Source organism: Rhinatrema bivittatum, chromosome 2, assembly GCF_901001135.1.
Source record: "Rhinatrema bivittatum chromosome 2, aRhiBiv1.1, whole genome shotgun sequence".
In the NCBI taxonomy this organism is placed as follows: Eukaryota; Metazoa; Chordata; class Amphibia; order Gymnophiona; family Rhinatrematidae; genus Rhinatrema; species Rhinatrema bivittatum.
In genome coordinates, this window is record NC_042616.1 from 552,547,835 (window position 1) to 552,568,497 (window position 20,663).

At 41.1% G+C, this 20,663-nt stretch overlaps 1 protein-coding gene across 4 annotated transcripts in view; it reads left to right on the plus strand.

The window, feature by feature from the left end:
* Positions 1 to 20,663, plus strand: part of RTTN (rotatin) — a 685,521-nt gene that overhangs the window by 76,480 nt on the left and 588,378 nt on the right. For all 4 annotated transcript variants that reach the window (XM_029590900.1, XM_029590899.1, XM_029590897.1 and 1 more), the window contains exon 10: positions 7,652 to 7,767. In XM_029590900.1, coding sequence (XP_029446760.1) covers positions 7,652 to 7,767 — 116 coding nt within the window. The remainder of the gene's footprint in view (positions 1 to 7,651; positions 7,768 to 20,663) is intronic.

Consider the following 20,663-nt stretch of genomic DNA (forward strand, 5'->3'; position numbering starts at 1 on the left):
AGCATCTATGTACCTTGCAATTTCTATCAGCGGTGGTGGGTGATCAATCGTCCCTCACCTGACACTAGTTTTTTCCCTTCAAGTGTACCTGCTTGAGGTTGACAGTGGAGAAATACATCAACCAAAGCCTCAGCAGCAGATGCTGCCTAAGCTTTGGAACAGTGTTTGATAATTTTGAGATCTACCTTCTTACTGCCTCTGGAATAGGGAGGTGAGGTGGATCTCTAAAATCAATCATTTCTCCTGGAATGATTTTGTATTTCCAGAGACTGTTGGGTCCTGAAAATTATGGAGTGTGGCTACTGCTTACATTTCTCTTGCCTTCCTCTGACCTAATGAACTTCAGCTCCAACCCTTCTCAGTCTGTCCAACTACATTTGGAAATGGAATCACACCTTCAAGAGAAGGCAGTTGTACCTGTCCCTCTTCAAGACTATTGCCAGAGGTTCTACTCTAGGTATTTCCCGATTCCCAAGAAGACAGAGTAGGGGTGGGGATCTAAAGCAGAGAACAAGTTGTTGGTGCAAGAGAGGTTTGAGGTTTACTCCTTCCAGATGATTTTCCCTTTTATTCAACAAAGGAATTGGTGCAAAAATCTGTCTACTGCTTCTTTATTACAAATCTCTACTCAACGCTTATAGGATCGCCATCCTCAGAACGAAAAAAGACTTCTTCGCTAAGAAAATCCACCATTTTATCTTCAATTCGAAAGCCCTATTCGCATATGTCTCTGCGCTCACCAAACCATCACTCCCCACCATTCCGGACGATTCAGCACTCAACAAAGCCACAGAACTGTCAATATACTTTGAGAGAAAAATCTCCAACCTTACTACTTCACTCTCCACTCACCCGCAATGCCCCCCTCCCAGCGCCCTCCCCACCTCGCTTCAATATAACTCAACGCTCAAAGCATTCGAACCAACATCTTTGCTGGAGATTGAAAGTATCCTCAAAAAAATGAAACCAGCCTCGCACCCTCTAGACCCAATACCGTACCAACCTTCTCTTTAACATCCCAAACACCATTTCAAAGCCAATTTCTGACATCATCAACCTCTCCTTAACTCAAGGACTTGTACCAGACCAACTAAAGCTCGCCATTCTTAAACCCATTCTAAAAAAAACCAACTTGTCTCCTATGGACCCAGCCAACTTCCGCCCAATAGCCAACCTTCCCATGATTGCTAAAAACATGGAAAACATTGTTAACAAACTGTTATCGGAATACCTGGAAGAATATAACATTCTCGCCCCCTCTCAATATGGATTTCATAAGACACTCAGCACTGAGATTCTCCTTATATCCCTTGCAGATACTATCCTTATAAACATGGAAAAAGGACAAACTTACCTTCTTGTGCTACTCGATCTTTCTGCTGTGTTTGACACGGTGAACCATGCGATTCTCTTAGAAAGATTAATGGACATAGGCGTCAAGGGAACTGCTCTAAGTTGGTTCAGATCATTCTTGTCTAACAGGCGCTACGAAGTCAGGATTAACACGAAAGAATCCCCCCCCCCCCCCCGACCACTCTAACCTGGGCGTCCCCCAAGGATCCTCTCTCTCACCCACACTCTTCAACATCTACCTGTTACCACTCTGCCACTTACTTACAAAGCTTAAACTATCCCACTTCCTGTACGCGGATGACATCCAAATACTCATCCCGATCACAGAATCTATTCAAAAAACCATTAACCACTGGAACAACTGCCTTCAAGCAATTAACCACCTTCTTTCCACCCTTAACCTGGTCTTGAACACCAATAAGACTGAGATTCTAATCATTTCACAAGATGGTCTCGCAACTCAGCCGATCTTGCCGTCCTCCTCCCACTCAGCCAACACTTCTTTCAATAACGCTCCATTTGTGAGAGACTTAGGCGTAATCTTGGATAAACAGCTTAACCTAAAGAATTTTGTGAACACCACTACAAAGGACTGCTTCTTCAATCTGCAAGTCCTAAGAAACCTAAAACCACTACTTCACTTCTAGGACTTCAGACTAGTCCTGCAATCCATCATCATGTCGAAATTGGACTATTGCAACTCCCTTCTTCTCGGTCTCCCGGCCAACTCCATAAAGCCCCTTCAAATGGTTCAGAACTCCGCGGCTAGGATCCTTACCAATACCAAAAAAAGGGAACATATCACCCTCACCCTTCAGAGCCTCCACTGGCTACCTATCAAATACAGGATACTCTTCAAAGCCCTCATGATCATTCATAAAGTTAAAAATAATCTCACATCTCTCCACATATCCACACAACTAAGACCTCATACTTCCGCTAGACCAGGGGTCGGGAACCCATGGCTCGCGAGCCAGATATGGCTCTTTTGAGGGCTGCATCTAGCTCGCAGACAAATCTAAATCAGTGTGTCGCCACACTTTCCAGTCCCCCGCTGACCCAGCTGCTCCCCGGTCCTCCTCCGCCCGGGCTTAAAATGCTGTCAGCCCGGGCGGAACGCGGCAGGACAGCTGGAGTCAGTGGCACCGGCGTGCTCTCATCTTCCCGCCCCCCCCTCCCCGCGGCCCGGAAGAGGAAGTGGAGAGCATCGGGTGAGGCCACACTAGTGCGCTCAGCATCGGCCCGAAGAAAAGAAGACTGCAGCGTGGCTCGAAAGAAAATGAAGAGGTTCAACCGCGGCCGATGGGACTCCGCCTCCACGAGGGCTGAAAATGAAGGAGGTTAGCGTTGGGAGGAGGCTGCTGCTGCCACGAGTTCCCGGGATGGGGGTGGGGGAGAGAGAGAGTGAATGAGCGAGCAAGCATGTGTGTTTGCTCACTCATTCACTCTCTCTCTCCCCTACCCCCACCCCGGGAACTCGCGGCAGCAGCAGCCTCCTCCCAACGCTAACTTCTTCATTTTCAGCCCTGGCTGAGTCCCATCGGCCGCGGTTGAAGCTCTTCATTTTCCTCCGAGCCGCGCTGCAGTCTTCTTTTCTTCGGGTCAATGCCGAGCACACTAGCGTGGCCTCTTCTTGCCGCGCAGGCACCCGATACTCTCCACTTCCTCTTCCGGGCCGCGGGAGGGGGGGGGGGGGGGCGGCTGTGTGTGTGAGTGAGAGAGAGATTGCATGTATGTGAATGATTGAGAGCCTGTACATGTGAAAGAGAGTATGTCTGTGATTGAGAGCCTGTCTGTGAGAGAGAGAGAGCATGAATGTAAGTTTACCATTGGGAACCTGTATGTGTAAGTTTGTGATTGAAAACCTGTTTGTGTGAAAGAGTATGTGTGTATGATTGAGATCCTTTGTGTGTGAGAGAAATCATGTGTATTTATGATTAAGAGCTTGTGTGTATAAGTAAGAGAGAGATCATGTGAGTCTGTGTGTGATTGAGAGCTGGTTTAGGTGATGGAGCATGTGAGTATGTGATTGAGAGCCTGTGTGTAAATGAGAGAAAGAGAGGACATGTTTGTAAGCATGTGAATGAGAGTCTGTGTGTGAGAGAAAAAGACAGCATGTATTTGTGATTGAAAGCCTGTGTGTGTGTGTAAGCGTGAAAAGATAGACAGCATGTGTGTAAATGTGTAATTAAGAGCCTATATAAGTGAGAGAGAAAAAACATGTGTATATGTGAGTACTGAGAGCATGTGTGTATAGGTGTGTCATTGAGAGCCAGTGTGAGAGAGAGCGCTGGTATGTGACTGAGAGAGGAGAAAGTTCCAAGCAAACCACCCCGCCTCCTGCTAATTCAGAACAATCTCAGGACACCTGGATATCAAACGTTCCCAGGTATGCAGAGCAAAACAATTTTTGTATCCTTATTATTTTTCATTACTGGGTCTTTGTGTCTGCTATTTTGAAATATTTTGTTGGTACCTGGAAATGTTTTATATGAGTTTTTAATTATTGGATATTCCACTCATCAGCTGTTTCAAAATATGTTCTTTTTGTTAGTACAGTTTTACTGCTGATGATTTTATATTTCTTGATTTGTTTTATAAGGATGGGTAATGTTTCTTTTTTCCTTTGTTACACTGCATACAGAGACTCTGGCTTGTTGCAGTTTCCAATTCAGTTTTTTCTGCATGCTTCTTGTTATGCGTTTTGGTCTCTTTATTCTATGTTAAGTGAGGGACAGCACGTGATTCAGGTGAGGTTTTCTGCTGGCGTGTAGTTTCTGTGTAGGACTCTATAGCAGCCTGACTTGGTCCGTTTTCCTAATAGGAGATGTATTGGTGTCTTAAGGCCTGGTGTAATATTTTCAGAGACTTATTGTACTTTAAAAGTGTGATCTTACATAAAATGCACACATTTACTTGTATTTAGTTTTAAACATATTGTATGGCTCTCATGGAATTACATTTTAAAATATGTGGCGTTTATGGCTCTCTCAGCCAAAAAGGTTCCTGACCCCTGCGCTAGACCAATCAGGAGTGCCTACAGGGACACCTTGTATGCCCCTCAAGCGAAAACCTGCCTTAGAAAACGCGCCATATCGACAGCAGGACCCCATCATTGGAATGCGTTGCCCCCGGACCTCAGACAAGAAGCTTGCCCATCTGCTTTCAAAAAGAAACTTAAAACATGGCTATTCAGCCAAGCCTTCCTGGTCACTTAATCTTCCCCACTTGCAACCCCTCTCTCTCAGGCAAACTTTCCATGCGGTCACCATAGTCCAGTTTATTTTCTCCGTTGTTTTATCTAGTTCTCATCTCATCCATTCTGAGATGATTTGTATTGAATTATTTTATAAGGTTTATGTTATGTTATGATCCGTTTCAATGTTAATATTCCACCTCTGTTCTTTGTATCGCCCTGAGCGAACGTTGTTGTTACATTGTAAACCGTTGTGATATGTATATTTTACAGGAACATCGGTATAGAAAAGCAAAAAAATATATAAATAAATAAATAAATGTGTGCTCTGGTTCTGAAAGATGCTTATGCATATAGAGCTATTCACATTGTCCATTGGAAGCTCCTTGGGTTTGTGGTGAAGGTCACACACTACCAATTTAAGGTGCTCCTTTCAGCCTCTTCTACTGTCTCCCAGGTCTTCACAATTTGACTTTCAGTAGTGGCAGAACAGCTTTGTTGACATAGAGTCTGTGTGTTCCCATACCTGGACAATTGGCTGATGACAGGTCTATTCTCATTAGGAGTTCTAAAGTCTCTTGTGAAGACCATATGGCTCCTCCAGTCCCTGGGTTTCCTGGATGACTTTACTAAGTCAAACCTGCTTCCGGTTCAAGGAATTTAGTTTATAGAAGCCTGAATAAACTCACTTCAGAAGAAAGTGTCTCTATCAAAAGAGCCACATTGTTGAGGTGGCCTGGCACGATCTCTTCTTCAATAAAACAGTGGGTCATCAGCAAGTTCTGTTCTAATTCTTCTTGAACCTATGACTGCTGTGCATACGTTTTCTCTGACTTGTCTGCACATATGTAACATTCAGTTGGGCCTTCAAAACCAATGGCATCAACTCTTAGCCTTTATCCAACCAAATTTCAGAGAGTAAGAGCAAAAAAACCCTTGCATAATACCGGAGGAGGATTCAACCTCACTATCAAGCTTCTTAGCTGTTGTGACTTTTGATTCCGATAAGTTGGTAAAGGCAATTATCAAGAGAGTTGTAACTGGCTAGTGCTCTGTTATGCAATAGCAGGCTTATATATTATAGAGCTGTCAAAGTTCATAAATGAGAGCCCTAGCGACTGCAGTGGATCATCTCAGTGCTACTTCTATTGAAGACATGCAAAGCTGCTACTTGGTCATCCATTCACACCTTTATGGACCATTACTGTCTAGACAATACATCTTAATCAGACAGTAACTTTGGACAAGCAGTTCTGTGCAACCTGTTCACCCAGTAGTCCACTGTGCACTGACGGTGTCTGCATTATCTGTTCAGTAATTACTCTGCAATGTAACCCTCAGTTTGTGACTCCCCATGTGTTATGGTTATATCATTTTTGCTTGTCAATGGAGAAAGCAAGTTTGCTTACCTATAAACAAGGTTATAGATGGGGTAAATCAGCCAAACTTAATACATGCTGTCCCCCTGAAGAGTTGACTATTTTGCTAAAGCTTATGTGCTAGAAGAAACTACGGGGCTCAGGAACTCCCATGCTTGCTCAATAAGACTTTTACTGAGGTCTGAGAGCTGGGTCCATGTCGGTGCCATCTGATGGCATCACCCACACATTCTGGCTAATTCATCTTCTATGGAAAACTCTGTTTACAGATAAGCAAACTTGTTTTCTTAGCTGGTAGCTTTGTTGTAGTTTATAATGAACAACCGGAGTTTGCTCATTCTTTTTTGCACAAACATGATATATTTTTTAAATAAATTGTATAAACGGAATCGTAAAGAACATGGGCTAAATAGTGCCCCAGGATTCATGTAAATACTGTAGTTTACATTAATGTTGGAAAGGTTTGAACATTATTTTATTTACCTGCAAATTTTGTGAAGATGTTTAGCTGATGTTGTTTTAAATCCCCTTTCACAATGAAAAGTAGCTTTGTCTTTTGTTTGACCTTTTCTTAATTTACTCTAAAAGTCAAATTGATAATTGTACATGTATCTCTTCGCATATTAACTTTCTGAATTTCATCTTGCCCTTTCAGTGATTCATAGTAAAAACTATGTGAATGTATTCTCTTGCATTTTTAAGACATATATTTCTAAAATGACCTACTCTGACTTTTACAAATGTAGGAAAAATTGTACTAGTTGGAGTAAGAAGGCACTAGATAGCGACACTTACCTTTGCAGAAGCATTTCATATTGGTTGCTAGGAAAGCAAATAACCTAGATTGTTTTTCTACTATTTTTCAAAGTTGAAAAACCTCTAATAATATAGAAAACACATTTTATTGTAAAGTCTTTTAACTCCACTAGATTCTACATTATAGGCATGAAAATGTTAACTTGCAAAAAAATTATTTATTAAAAATGAGAGCAATACTTTCAAACCATTTGTATATCAGCTTAGAAAATTAAATTGTTTTCCCCAGACGTATGCATTTAAATCTAGTGTATTCAGCTATTTCCAGTCAAAATACTTGTTATAAACACTTAAATACTGTAAATCCTTTGTTTTCAAACATAAATTAAGAGATTGATGAATTTCAGTAGGAGACTGCAAAGGATCAACCAAGGTTACATGAGCGAGCAAATATTTTCTAGGCAATGAGTGACTGGGGATATAAAGAACACATAGCTCAGAATACACAAATGTAAATTTTAAGTGGGATATTACATGATACAATAAATAGTAAATGACAAGTATAAATGTTGAAAAATGAACATCAGATGCAATCAGAGTTTGCATTCATTTATTTAAAAGGAACAGTTTGTTTATGAGTGAAGCTAGTTCTGATGAACCCCTAGAGATTATTTAAAGACACCTAGCTATAATTTCTCACATCATGTTTCCTCTTCAGTATTCATGATTACCCTCAATCTTTAGTGTAAGAGAGGTTAGTTGAAAATGAGCTACTCTCTGAGTTCTGAGTTGGAGGAAAAATGATTAAAAAAAAAAAGGTGTGAATTCTATGTGGACCGTTGCTAAAATTTTGGGATTTGTAATGTGATAAGATGAATTACTATTCTAAACAGGACTGTTTAGCATTAACTGAGTATGCAGTAATCTTTCTACTACACTAATATTTGCTTTCTACTTAAATTCATAGGCAGTAGAAAGGTGGTGATGCAAGTTCTGGAGTTGCTTTCTGAAAACATGCTTCTGATTGGGGATGCAGTATCTGAATATGTGTGGGATGACAGCAGTCTTATTGGACAAGAACTGGTGAGCTTAAAGGATATGACGGTCATGGGATTTTGTCGGTGGGTTTTTAGTACAGATTCCATACTCATCTTATTTATTTCAAATTTATTATGTACCACATATAAAAGTACAACTTTTCTAAGTAGTGTACAACTCAATATACATACTAACACTAAAACAAACATACTAAACACTGTAGAACTAATAAAAAACGAGTCAATATTAAAATCAAAGAAGTAGGCTAAATGAGGATTTATGATGCTAATGAAAACTCTTATAATCGGATAAACGATGCAATTCAAATCACAAAGCATTTGATGCAATGGGTCTTGCTACAGAAAAAGCTTTACAATGGGTAGACTGTAAATGTATTTCCTTTACCGTAGTAATTTTAAGCAGAAACGTATTCTCAGAACGCAGCAAGCACAGAGGAATAGATTAGAAGGTAAACCTTTAAGAAAGAGGGACCTTCGTCATCGAAAGTTTTGTAGTTTGACGTTAATAATTTAAACTCCATGCGCTGCACTGTAGGAAACCAGTGTAATTGTTTAGAATTGGTGCAATATGCTTACGGGCTGAACAGGGGACAGTTGAGCATGCTGCAACATTTTGAAGAAACTGCATGGCCCTCATTTGACAAGCTGGTAAATCAATTACAGTAATCAATTGTAGCCAAAATAAATGAATAAAGTACTGTGCAAAAGTTGTCTGCTGGAGGAATCCATCTTAATGATCAAGCCATTCTAAGGGGGTCATTTAGTACGGCTTTTCTACCATTCTGTGTTTGAGGGAAAATGCTTAGTAAATCAGGCTCTGTTTGTAGAAGGCCAATTTAATATTTATGTTGCGTTGCGGTCACAGAAAACAAGCTACGGTACTATCAGAGTAAAAAATCTAAAACTTTAATCGAGATATTAAATAAAAGTGGAGCACCCACAATGAACAGACTTAATAACTGTGCTGGTTTGGGAACAGCTGAGGTAGGGATAAGAGTGTAAGCCAGCTGGGTTCAGGAGGCTCCTGCATTTCCAGGAGCAAGTTGCTCCTGACCCTCTTTGAAGGTTGTAAGTACACTGTCCCTGAGGTAAGGCAGTCTATCATTTTGTGAAAGTACTGTGTATGAGAATAAAATTTGAAAATTGCATTTAGGGGATTTTCTCGTTCATCCTCACAAGGCCTCTATAAAGTGAAAGCCTTTCACAAACATGGAGATGTCCAATCAGACTTCTGCTTTTGGGTTGCGGGTTTGCAAACTTTATAATGCTAAATGTCCTTTAAAATTTGCAAACCCAAAAGCAGAAGTCTACCGTTTTGTGGTGTGTATGAGTGTGTATGTATGTATGTATATATATATATATATATGTGTGTGTGTATGTATATATATGTTTGTATATGTTTGTTTATAAAAATATAAGAAATTGCCATGCTGGGTCAGACCAAGCGTCCATCAAGCCCAGCATCCTGTTTCCAACAGAGGCCAAACCAGGCCACAAGAACCCGGCAATTACCCAAACACTAAGAAGATCCCATGCTACTGATGCAATTAATAGCAGTGGCTATTCCCTAAGTAAACTTGATTAATAGCAGTTAATGGACTTCTCCTCCAAGAAACTATCCAAACCTTTTTTGAACCCAGCTTCACTAACTGCACTAACCACATCCTCTGGCAACAAATTCCAGAGCTTAATTGTGCGTTGAGTGAAAAAGAATTTTCTCCGATTAGTCTTAAATGTGCTACTTGCTAACATAATGGAATGCCCCCTAGTCCTTCTATTATCCGAAAGTGTAAATAACCGATTCACATCTACTCATTCAAAACATCTCAAGATCTTAAGGCCTCTATCATATCCCCCCTCAGCCGTCTCTTCTCCAAGCTGAATAACCTTAACATCTTTAGCCTTTCTTCATAGGGGAGCTGTTCCATCCCTTTTATCATTTTGGTTGCCCTTCTCTGTACCTTCTCCATCGCAACTATATCTTTTTTGAGATGCGGCGACCAGAATTGTACACAGTATTCAAGGTGCGGTCTCACCATGGAGCGATAGAGAGGCTTTATGACATTTTCTGTTTTATTAACCATTCCTTTCCTAATAATTCCTAACATTCTGTTTGCTTTTTTGACTGCTGCAGCACACTGAGCCGACTATTTCAAAGTATTATTCACTATGATGCCTAGATCTTTTTCCTGGGTGGTAGCTCCTATATGGAACCTAACATTGTTTAACTACAGCAAGGGTTATTTTTCCCTATATGCAACATCTTGTACTTGTCCACATTAAATTTCATCTGCCATTTGGATGCCCAATCTTCCAGTCTCGCAAGGCCCTCCTATAATGTATCACAATCCGCTTGTGATTTAACTACTCTGAATAATTTTGTATCATCCACCAATCTGATAACCTCACTTGTATTCCTTTCCAGATCATTTATATATATATATATATATTGAAAAGCACCGGTCCATGTACAGATCCCTTAGGCACTCCACGGTTTACCCTTTTCTACTGAGAAAATTGACCATTTAATCCTATTCTCTGTTTCTGTCTTTTAACCAGTTTGCAATCCACGAAAGGACATCGCCTCTTATCCCATGACTTTTTAGTTTTCTTAGAGGCCTCTCATGAGGGACTTTGTCAAACACCTTCTGAAAATCCAAATACACTACATCTACCGGTTCCCCTTTAGCCACATGTTTATTAACCCCTTCAAAAAAATGAAGCAGATTTGTTAGACAATACTTCCCTTGGGTAAGTCCATGTTGACTGTGTTCCATTAAACCATGTCTTTCTATATGCTCTACGATTTTGATGTTTAGAATTGTTTCCACTATTTTTCCTGGCACTGAAGTCAGGCTTACTGGTCTATAGTTACCCGTTCTTTATTGAATTTTTATTTAAAACTTTTAAACAAAATTTCAAAGAAGTAATACAGATGTAAAGCATACTACATATAATATAGTTCCATAATCACACACTTCTCTATTGCATAATCCATAATATTTGGGGGGGGGGGGGGGGGCTAACTTACACAAACGTAAATAATAATCACAAATGGAGAGAGAGAGAGAAGGATTTTCTACTGGCCTTCTATATTATTTCCTCCAGTTGTATCTTTATCTAACATAAGTCTCCAATTGTAAAGGGTCAATGAAACTTATTTATTTATTTATTTAGCATTTTTATATACCGACTTTCCAATAACAGAATTACTGATCAATTCGGTTTACATTCTAAACAATAACATTGACAGGTAAATGTCTTACAATGAACAGGTCGATATAACTTGGATTATTATATATGGGGTTAATAACATAAGTAAAAGATACGGTGCCTAATGTAGGCTAAATAAACAGTTGATAGTTATGATACTGGGTTTTGATATTAGATTGCCAAAGTTCAAGTGAGAAACTATATTTCTTCCCTCTAAAAGTAATAAAACAAACACATGGATATTTCAGGAAAAAGGTTGCCCAAAGGGCTAACACTTTAATTTTTAGAGAGAGAAAGTGTCTTCTTTTGGCCTGTGTGGCTCGAGACACATACTGAAACATTCATATCTTTTGACCACAGAAATTCATATCTCTGTGTTTAAGGAAATTCCTAAAAACTTTCTTTGTCAGCTTCTAATATCATAGAGACAAATAAGGTAGCTCTTTTTTGTATAATGTCAATTGACTCTTCAAGGAATGTAGAAACAGCAATAGATGAAATATCTGGATTTTCCTCTTCTATCTCTCCAGTTTTCTTGGAGAAGTAAAAGACTTTTGAAAAAAACATGTATTTCTTTCTCTGCATATTGCAATATTTCCCTGAAGAATTTTAACATTTCACTAGGTGATAAAAGCCTAGTTTGCGGAAAATTAATCAAGCATAAATTTTTAAATCTCATCATGTTTTCTAAATTTTCTAGCTCTCTATGAATAGAGAGACTATCTTTAATCTGGGCTATCCCAGTATTTTCTAACAATTTAACTTTAGATGTTACTTTTCCCATATCATCCTTCAAACTAGTTACTTCATTTCTTTGTTCCTCTATCTGTAATTTATTCACATTAACTATTCCTGACAATGATTCATTCATTTGTGAAACATTATTATTGACAGTAGCCATCAATTTCCATATATCTTTTAGGGTTATATTATCAGGGGGATCTATAGGCCATAACTCTGGCCTCTTTAATTCCCCTGTAGCTAACCCTATCTCAGATGTCAATAAGGGATTACTTATCTGAGTCTCTCCAGGATTTACGCAGTCCCTTCCATTTGGTGGACCACTAAATTCTAACTGCAGAAAACCTTCTGGAATCAAAGCTTTAGGTTGTGGAGGAAATGAAGGTCCTTCACCAGGACTAAGGGAAGCTCAAAACTGTTCCCCCAAAGTGTCCTCTCTTGGTGATTCAATCCATCTAACGACGTGATTGTCCATGGGGCCCCTTGGTGTTATTGGAGATACTGGGAAGGATTTTACTTTCCTTTTCCTCCCCATAGGATCCTTGAGGAGTATTCAGGAAGAGTTCACCAGCTTTTATTCCAACCATCAATATAGAAAGGACGACTTCTCCGACCTTCTCCGGACTAAGCCGGACAAAGCCGCACCCCTTCGGAGGCGCGCGGCTTTGGTGGCACGCCGGAGACGGTGGGGCGCTGCCTGCTGTTTGAATTTATACAGCTGACGCCAGCTGATGACGATAGACACGCCTCTCTCCCGGGTCTCACAGGTTGCACGATGTTTCTCTCCGGATCTCAATGCACTCAGGTCAGTCCTTCCCAGAGTGGTCTCTCTCTCTTCTCTCTTACGCTCCCCTGGAGCCCTTTTTAAATATTGGGGTTAAACTGGCCACCCTCCAGTCTTCAGGTACAATGGATGATTTAATGACAGGTTACAAATTTTAACTAATAGATCAGAAATTTCATTTTTTAGTTCCTTCAGTACCCTAGGATGCATACCATTCCGTCAAGGTGATTTCCTACTCTTTAGTTTGTCAATCTGGTCTACTACATCTTCCAGGTTCTCAGTGATTTGGTTCAGTTCGTCTGACTCATCACCCTTGAAAACCATTTCCCGAACTGGTATCTCCCCAACATCCTCATTAGTAAACATGGAAACAAAGAATTAATTTAGTCTTTCTGCAATGGCCTTATCTTCCCTAAGAGCCCCTTTAATCCCTCGATTATCTAACTGTCCAATTGACTCCCTCACAGATTTCTTGCTTTGGATATATTTTAAAAAGTTTTTGAGTTTTTGTCTCTATGGCCAACTTCATTTCAAATTCTCTCTTCGCCTTATCAATGTTTTACACTTAACTTGACAATGCTTATGTTTTATCCTATTTTCTTCAGATGGATCCTTCTTCCAATTTTTGAAGGATGTTTTTTGGCTAAAATAGCCTCTTTCACCTCACCTTTTAACCATGCCAGTTATCGTTTTGCCTTCCTTCCACCTTTCTTAATGCGTGGAATACATCTGGACTGCGCATCTAAGATTGTATTTTTAAACATTGTCCATGCCTGTTGAACACTTTTAATCTTTGCAGCTGCACCTTTCAGTGTTTTTCTAACTATTTCCCTTTTAAAGTTTAGTGTTAGAGCTATAGATTTACTTATTGTCCCCCTTCCAGTTATTAATTTAAATTTGACCAAATCCTGTGTCATTTATTACATCCAGGAACTTTGTCTCTACCAAGTCCTGATGTTATATTTACCCAGTTAATATTGGGGTAATTGAAATCTCCCATTATTATTGCACTGCAAAATTGATTAGCTTCCCTGATTTCTCTTTAGCATGTCATCATATGTCTGACCATTTTGTCCAGGGGGGACAGTAGTATACTGCTATCACTATACTCTTACCCAAGATACATGGGATTTATATATATATATATATATATATATATATATATATATATCACTTGCTCAAATTGTTCCAGACAGTATGTTTGTATGTTTATTGTAAACCTGTATGCTCTTGAAATGAAATTTCAAGGTCATAAATCATTATTTCTTTGCGTTTTTTGTAAAATAACTGGGGCAGTTGAGATTACCCTGGATTCTCTCTCCTTCTCCCTTCTTCTCACAAAACATTAACAATATAACATGAACAACCATAACACAACTGAATTGGAGGTAATGACCGCAGCCATTTATTAGATGTCCTAACATATAGATATAATTGGGTGCCGATTCCGCTGATCTGTCTCTATTCCCTGCAGGGTAGGTGCCAATTGCCGTGCCCCTTCGTATCCTGTCTAGCAGATCTATCCAAGGTCTTGCATTCCCGTGAGCGTTACTTGATATTATTGTCCCAGAAAGGCCCTTCGTTGACTGCCACACTGCAAGCCTACTTGAAACTGTCCACTATTCGTGTTCATCCAAGGTTGTTGTCCAGGCTTTGTCTCAAAGGACCTCATTTTCTTTTGGCAGTCGGACAATTTCTGTGGCCCAAGCCACCATTATGTTAGCACCTTCCCTGCTACCTATTTCCACCCCATTGTTCTATGATTTTGGACTTGGCTGCCCAGTATAGGAGTTTTCATCTGATGCAGGCCAGGCATATTATTAAATGACCATATCTGACAAAACCTTCCTAAAATGGACTGTGGCTTTTTTATCCAAATAAAGAACCTTCTTCCGTAATGATTGTAGGAATAAATCATTACCTAGACTGGACAGATGTACAATGGCCTTGTGGTATAGGCCTGGCAATGAACATCCGCCCATTCAGGATGGATTTGATAACCATAACCACCTTTTCTGAACATTGCCTTGACCACTTGACGATTGATCTTGCCACTGTAGTGTCTCCACCAGCCCCTTCCTTTTGTTCGATGATGGTAAATAATTTCTGACCAGCATATCACCATGGCAGTCCAATCGGCAGCCAAACAGAGCTTGTCTCTGTTACTCAATAGTGTCAATCCAGTACCTTTACTGAGATCATAACCTCCCAAGTGGATGATGATGAGGTCCGGTGGATCACAAATTTGTCTGTGACAGCAGCAAAGGCAATAATTGATGTCAATGCATACTTCCCTGCCCAAGCCATCTCACCATCCATCCTTTTTCAGACAGTCCCAAGTCTTTGGCAAATTTTCCTTGCTTGGCCCATCTTTCTGCTTGGGCAATGAAGGAATGTCCCACTATTCAAATAGACCGCTGTCGCTGGGTAACCACTAGGAAGGAGGAAGCACATATTGTTAAATCTTGGTAACAATTGAATCCTGTGCCAGCGCCAAGGAACCATCACCATGCCTAATGTAAGAAGTGTACGCTTTAGACCACCAGCGACCCTATTTATGTGTGTTAGGTTTAAGGAGACCTGTGATGGCGGCACAAGATGCAGCACCAGTGCGAAAGAAGTGGGTCCCAAAGGCACAGCTTTCAATACCTGCTGCTTCCAATGCTTTTTTTTTTTTTAAACATTGCCTTGAGCTGATATCTACTTAAAGGCGTTGAGTCTTGATGCAACAATAGCAAATCTGTCCCTTTAGGTCATATGGCCAGATATTCCATTATAGTCATAACCAGACATGTTACAAGATCAGGAACTGATGCTAGGTTAATGCTGTGACCCTGGTCCATCTTTGGTTGCCTGATGTACAACACCAACTTATCTCCCGAGATCTTTATATCTGTTTCCCCCAGACATCTCAGCTGTGCGGCTTTATGTTATGGCACTGTAAATTCACCAACACGTAGTGCATCAATGAATGCTAGTGAAGAGGTGGCGCAGAACAGAAATTGCTTCAAAGCTGTCTGCAGCAGTGCCAGGTAATGAATGCCATAGTTGGAGTAACTGCTCGTGCATGAGCAGCTTACGTGCATTGTGGTGTGGGCAATGCCTCTCTAGCCCAGCCCAGCCTAGCATCATTCACTTGATTGCAAAGAACTTCCTCCATTTGCCTCCTGGTTTCGCTTTCGTAAAGAAGACCAAGGCCACTAGCTGGGAACGGACCATGTTCTTCAACAATCCTTGCTGTTTTGCATACATGATGTAATCAAATAACATGTCCTTTGGAACCTGGTGCCCATATCATCCGTGGCTGCACAGAAATACTGTCACTGTTTCATAACTCCAGACATATGCATTCCAGGTGGAGGGGGCCAATTATTTTCACAGCATTTCGCAGGCTGCCAGGTTCCAAAGAACCGTAGCTGGGGTAGCTCCGGTTGTTGTCTTCTGTCCGCCCTCGAATAGGGACCACTTACATTGAGAAAGAGAGTCATCAATTGCATTATGAGATCCAGGGACGTGCTTTGCACACGCTACGATGTTAGAACACAGGCAACGTAGCACCAATTCCCTCAACAGTTCAGACAGTAAAAGACACTTGGCTGTCTGCTTATTGACTGTGTGCACGACCGCTTCATTGTTGCACCATAGTATGACTTGCTTGTTTCAAAGTACTTCCCCCCCCTTAAGTGTAAAGCAACAACAATTGGGAATAACTCCAGGAATGTTATGTTCTTAATGACCTCCTTCTCCCTCCATTCCTTCGGTCATTTAGATGCACACCAAGATTCACTAAGTATGATCCTGAATTGTGTGTGTCCGATACAACTGTAAATTGTTGCTGCTGATGGGGGGAGGCAGCCAAGCTGAGACGCCATTGAAAGTCCCTGAGAAAGGTCCTCCAAATACCTAAGTTCTCCTTCAAAGGCTTTCCTACCTGCAGGCGGAAATAGTCCTGTGCTATGCCCGACATGGTGTTAATCAGTCCACAGAGGAATATTCTTCCCATTGGATTGACCCTTACTGCAAAGGCCAAACTACTAATCAGGGACTTCATGTGCCTCAGCATGACTGTTTCTCTGTTCTGTGGATGCTATCAAATTAGCTAATTTGACCTATTTCTTCCTGGGTAACTTAAACTCCATGCGCACAGAGTCTAGCTCTAAGGCAAAGAAGGTGGTAACACTTGTTAGACTCTGTGATTTGTCATTTGCCAAAGGGACACCAAAATCATGTGCAATATGATGAAAGGTGCTGTATAACCATACACAATCGTTTACTTCTCTTCTTCCAACAAATAGGAAGTCATCTAAGTAGTGTACTATTGACTTTGAGTTTGCTGCATCTTCTGTTGCCCATTGCAGAAAGGAGCTAAATGTTTCAAAATATGTGCATGACACTTAGCATCCCATTGACAGATACTTGTCATAATAATAAACTCCTTTGAACTGAAAGCCTAAAAGTGCAAAACTGTCGGAGTGAACGGGCAGCAGCCAAAAGGCCGACTCAATATCAGCCTTGGCAATCAATCGCCCCATTGTTGTTTCACTGCGCATCACCCCCCTGACCAATCATGTGGTCCGGCATTGAGTTGCCTGGTGATCTTATCGGGCTCAGCGCCAGGTTAATCGGGACATAACTGTCATTGCTGTTGGCAATGCTGGCGCCAGGGGTTGCGACCCTCCCCCTTTGCCACCATAAGGATGGAACCATGTTGGCCCAACGCCGTGAGCCCTAGGTAAGTACAAGGAAGGGAAGGGAGGTCTCCCAGCTGGTGCCTCGAGTGCCCGTTATTGGTGGCACCTGCGTGTCTGTCCTGGAGGGCTCCGCTCCTTAAAATTAAAAACTGAAAAATGCTGCTTGCATAAGTATTCAACTCCTGTGCTCTTGAAGCTCCAAGTTTACACAGATGAAAGATATTGCCCTAACAATTGGCTTACAATTGGACTCTACCTGTGAATCATTTAAAAAAGGTCAGCTTTTCTGGATAAAAGACCCCCTAAATCTAGTACCATTGGTCAGAAATTGAATCTGAAAGAAAGCTGTGAAAATGAAGACCAAAGAGTATTCTATGAAAATTTAAGTTATAGACATACACAAGATAGGAAAAGGCTACAAAAGAATATCCAACTGCTTGGATATCCCAATGAGCACTTTTGGATCTATTGTGAGGAAATGGGAACTGCATCATACCACTCAGACACTGCCTAGACAAGGCTGTCCCTCAAAACTTAGTGACAGAGCAAAAAGGAAACTTGTGAGGGAAGGCACAGAGAGGCCAACAATCACTTTGAAGGAACTACAGAGTTCAGTGGCTGATACTCGAGTGGAGGTGCACCAGACAACCATATTAAGAGCTCTGTATTCAACTGGCCTGCATGGGAGGGTGGCCAGAAAGAAGCCATTGCTGAAGAAAAATCACATCAAAGCACTTCTGGAGTTTTCCAGAAAGCATCAGAATGACCCAGCTATAAATGTGGTATAAGGTTTTGTGGTCAGATGAGACAAAAATGGAGCTTTTTGACCAAAATTCAAAACATGTGGGAAAATCTAACACTGCTCATTCCTCAACAAGCACCTGTTATGGTTATTGATGTTTGGGTGGCTCCTTGGACACTGTGGCAGCTGACCACGCCCAAGGGGGGCAGTCCCGTGAGGGACCACAGTGTCAGGCTAGACTCTGGTCACACACAGATTGAATCTTTATTTAAACAGTTTTGAAAACCACCAGAGGTGACAGTAGTGAGTAGTAGATGTTGACCTCGGCTGAGCGAGTATCCCACAGGTCGCTGGAACAGCGAATCCTCTGCTTGGCTGTGCTGTAGTGGAAAGAGACTGAGAGTTATGAGTACACAGTGAGAAACATACAGAGTCCCAGGTAGAATAGGAGACGCTCTGAGATAGGGAGAGCAGGCCCTCGAGGAGCGAGTACCTGATCCCTTAGAGCAGGAAGACTCAGTGGTATTGTACTCACACAGCGATTCCACTAGACGAGAGGTCTGGCACTGAAACAGAGGGCAGGCCCTCGAGGAGCGAGTACCTGGTTCCAGGGAAAGCAGTACTGTGGAATAGATGGTAGTTGTACTCACAGATGGAAACTGTTAGTGAAGTCTTCCAAGTAGAAAAGGTTGTAGATGCAGGGTGTGACTCAGGGAACATGGGCCCTCGAGGAGCGAGTACCGGTTTCCTGATAGCATCTGAAAGAAGCAGAAGAGGTCCTCGAGAAGCGGGTACCCTGTTAGTGATAAGAGTTCCAGATAAACGCTGGAGTGACAGAGTAGCTTCGGTACGGAGAGCGAATCCCATCCGTAATAATCCGGGTTGCTAACTCGATTAGCTAGCAAAAGAAGTAGGCTTAAATATCCGGGCAGTGTGATGTCATCTCAGGGGGACGCCCCTGAGGTTCGCGCCAACGAGGAAATAAAGATGAAGGCGGTGTGCTCGTGCCTTATGGTACCTTGGAGGAGCATGGCGGGAGGCAGCACCAAAGCCGGACCCGGGACGCCGGAGAGGTCGGGAGACAGACACCGCGGCAGCCAGTAGTCCGAGGTGAGCGGGAGGAGCTGCAAGAAGAGTAAGGTAGGTGGGGCGAAGCCGTCGCAGACCGACAGTTGCAACAGCACCATCCCAACAGTAAAGTATGGGGGTGAGAACATCAGGTTGTGGGGATGCTGTTCCTCAGCAGGGACTGGATATATTGTTAAAACTGAAGGGATGGATGGATGGTGCAGCGTACAGGTTGGTACTGCAAGACAATCTGCTTCAGTTTGCTAAAAAACTAAAATTTGGGAGAAAGTTCACCTTTCAGCAAGACAATGATCCCAAACACAGGAGTGGTTGAAAAACAAAAAGGTGAATGTTCTACAATGGCCAAGTCAAAGTCCAGATCTCAATCCAATTGAGAATCTATGGCACTATTTGAAAATTGCATTCCATAAACATCATCCAACCACTTAAACAATCTGGAGCAAATCTGCTGGGAAGTATGGACAAAAATCACTCTAAACAGTGTACAAAGCTGATGGAAACTTATCCTGACAGACCTAAAGTTGTTATTGCAGCAAAAGGTGGTTCTATTAAGTACTAATCTAAAGGGGTTGGATACTTATGCAAGCAGCATTTTTCAGTTTTTAATTTTATTTTACAAAATGCAGAGAAATAGTGAATTGTGACTTAGAAAATTTACTTTAAGAGCATACAGATTTGCAATAAACATACTGTCTATAACAATCTGTGTGTCATTTGAAATCCACACGTTTGACTTTTTAGGAGGTTGAGTATTTTTGCAAGCCCCACTGTGTGTAGGTGTATGTATGTGTGTGTATATGTATATGTATGTAGATAGATAGGTGTGTGTGTGTGCACATACACACACACATACACCCCTGTCCATACAATTCGGTTTCTCTATCCTCTGTTTGCCTAGACAAACAGAAAAACATTAAGGAATAGCAGTATGTGCCGATTCAGATATATTGTGGCAGATTCTAATTTTAACCAGGTACCAAATTGTATCATTTAGTTGTGCATTGATTAGTTTTGACTATTCAGTGACAAATCTACACCTAATTCAATATTTTTTTTTGCTTCTGACATTTAAGCACATCTGTGGAAGAATAAAATGTTGGAGCAAATGTAGCTATCAATAATTTAGGGTAAGCAGTTCTGCAAGCTAATGAGGTATCATTTTCTTGTGGATGTTACTCTTTAAGAGTACGATGAATGCCCCTTTTTTTTTTTTTCCTCAAAGGTTAAGACTGCTTTTATTTAGGCTGTAGTTAATATAACATTATGCTCTGTGCTAAGTACAGCAGTGATACTGAAATTTTGTGATATTAAGAACTGTACAATGAGTAATCTTTTCTTCCAAGGTTTTTCATTGGATAGTTCTGAGTAGATATGTTTGAGCAATTATTTTAAATAAGTAGTTCTGTCAAGAACAGGGGTAGTCAACTCCAGACCTCCAGAGCTACAAACAGGCCAATTTTCAGGATATCCACAATGAATATGCATGAGACAATTTTGCATACAATGGAGTTGGTCACTCAGGATCTTGTTCAAAGTATGAATCATTGCCATAGCTGTTTTTTTAATTCTTTCTCTTCATGGGTCACCTTTTTCTTTTTGTTTTTTTGTTCCATTATTTTATATCTTACTATATGTTTTATACGTTATTGCAATGAAATACT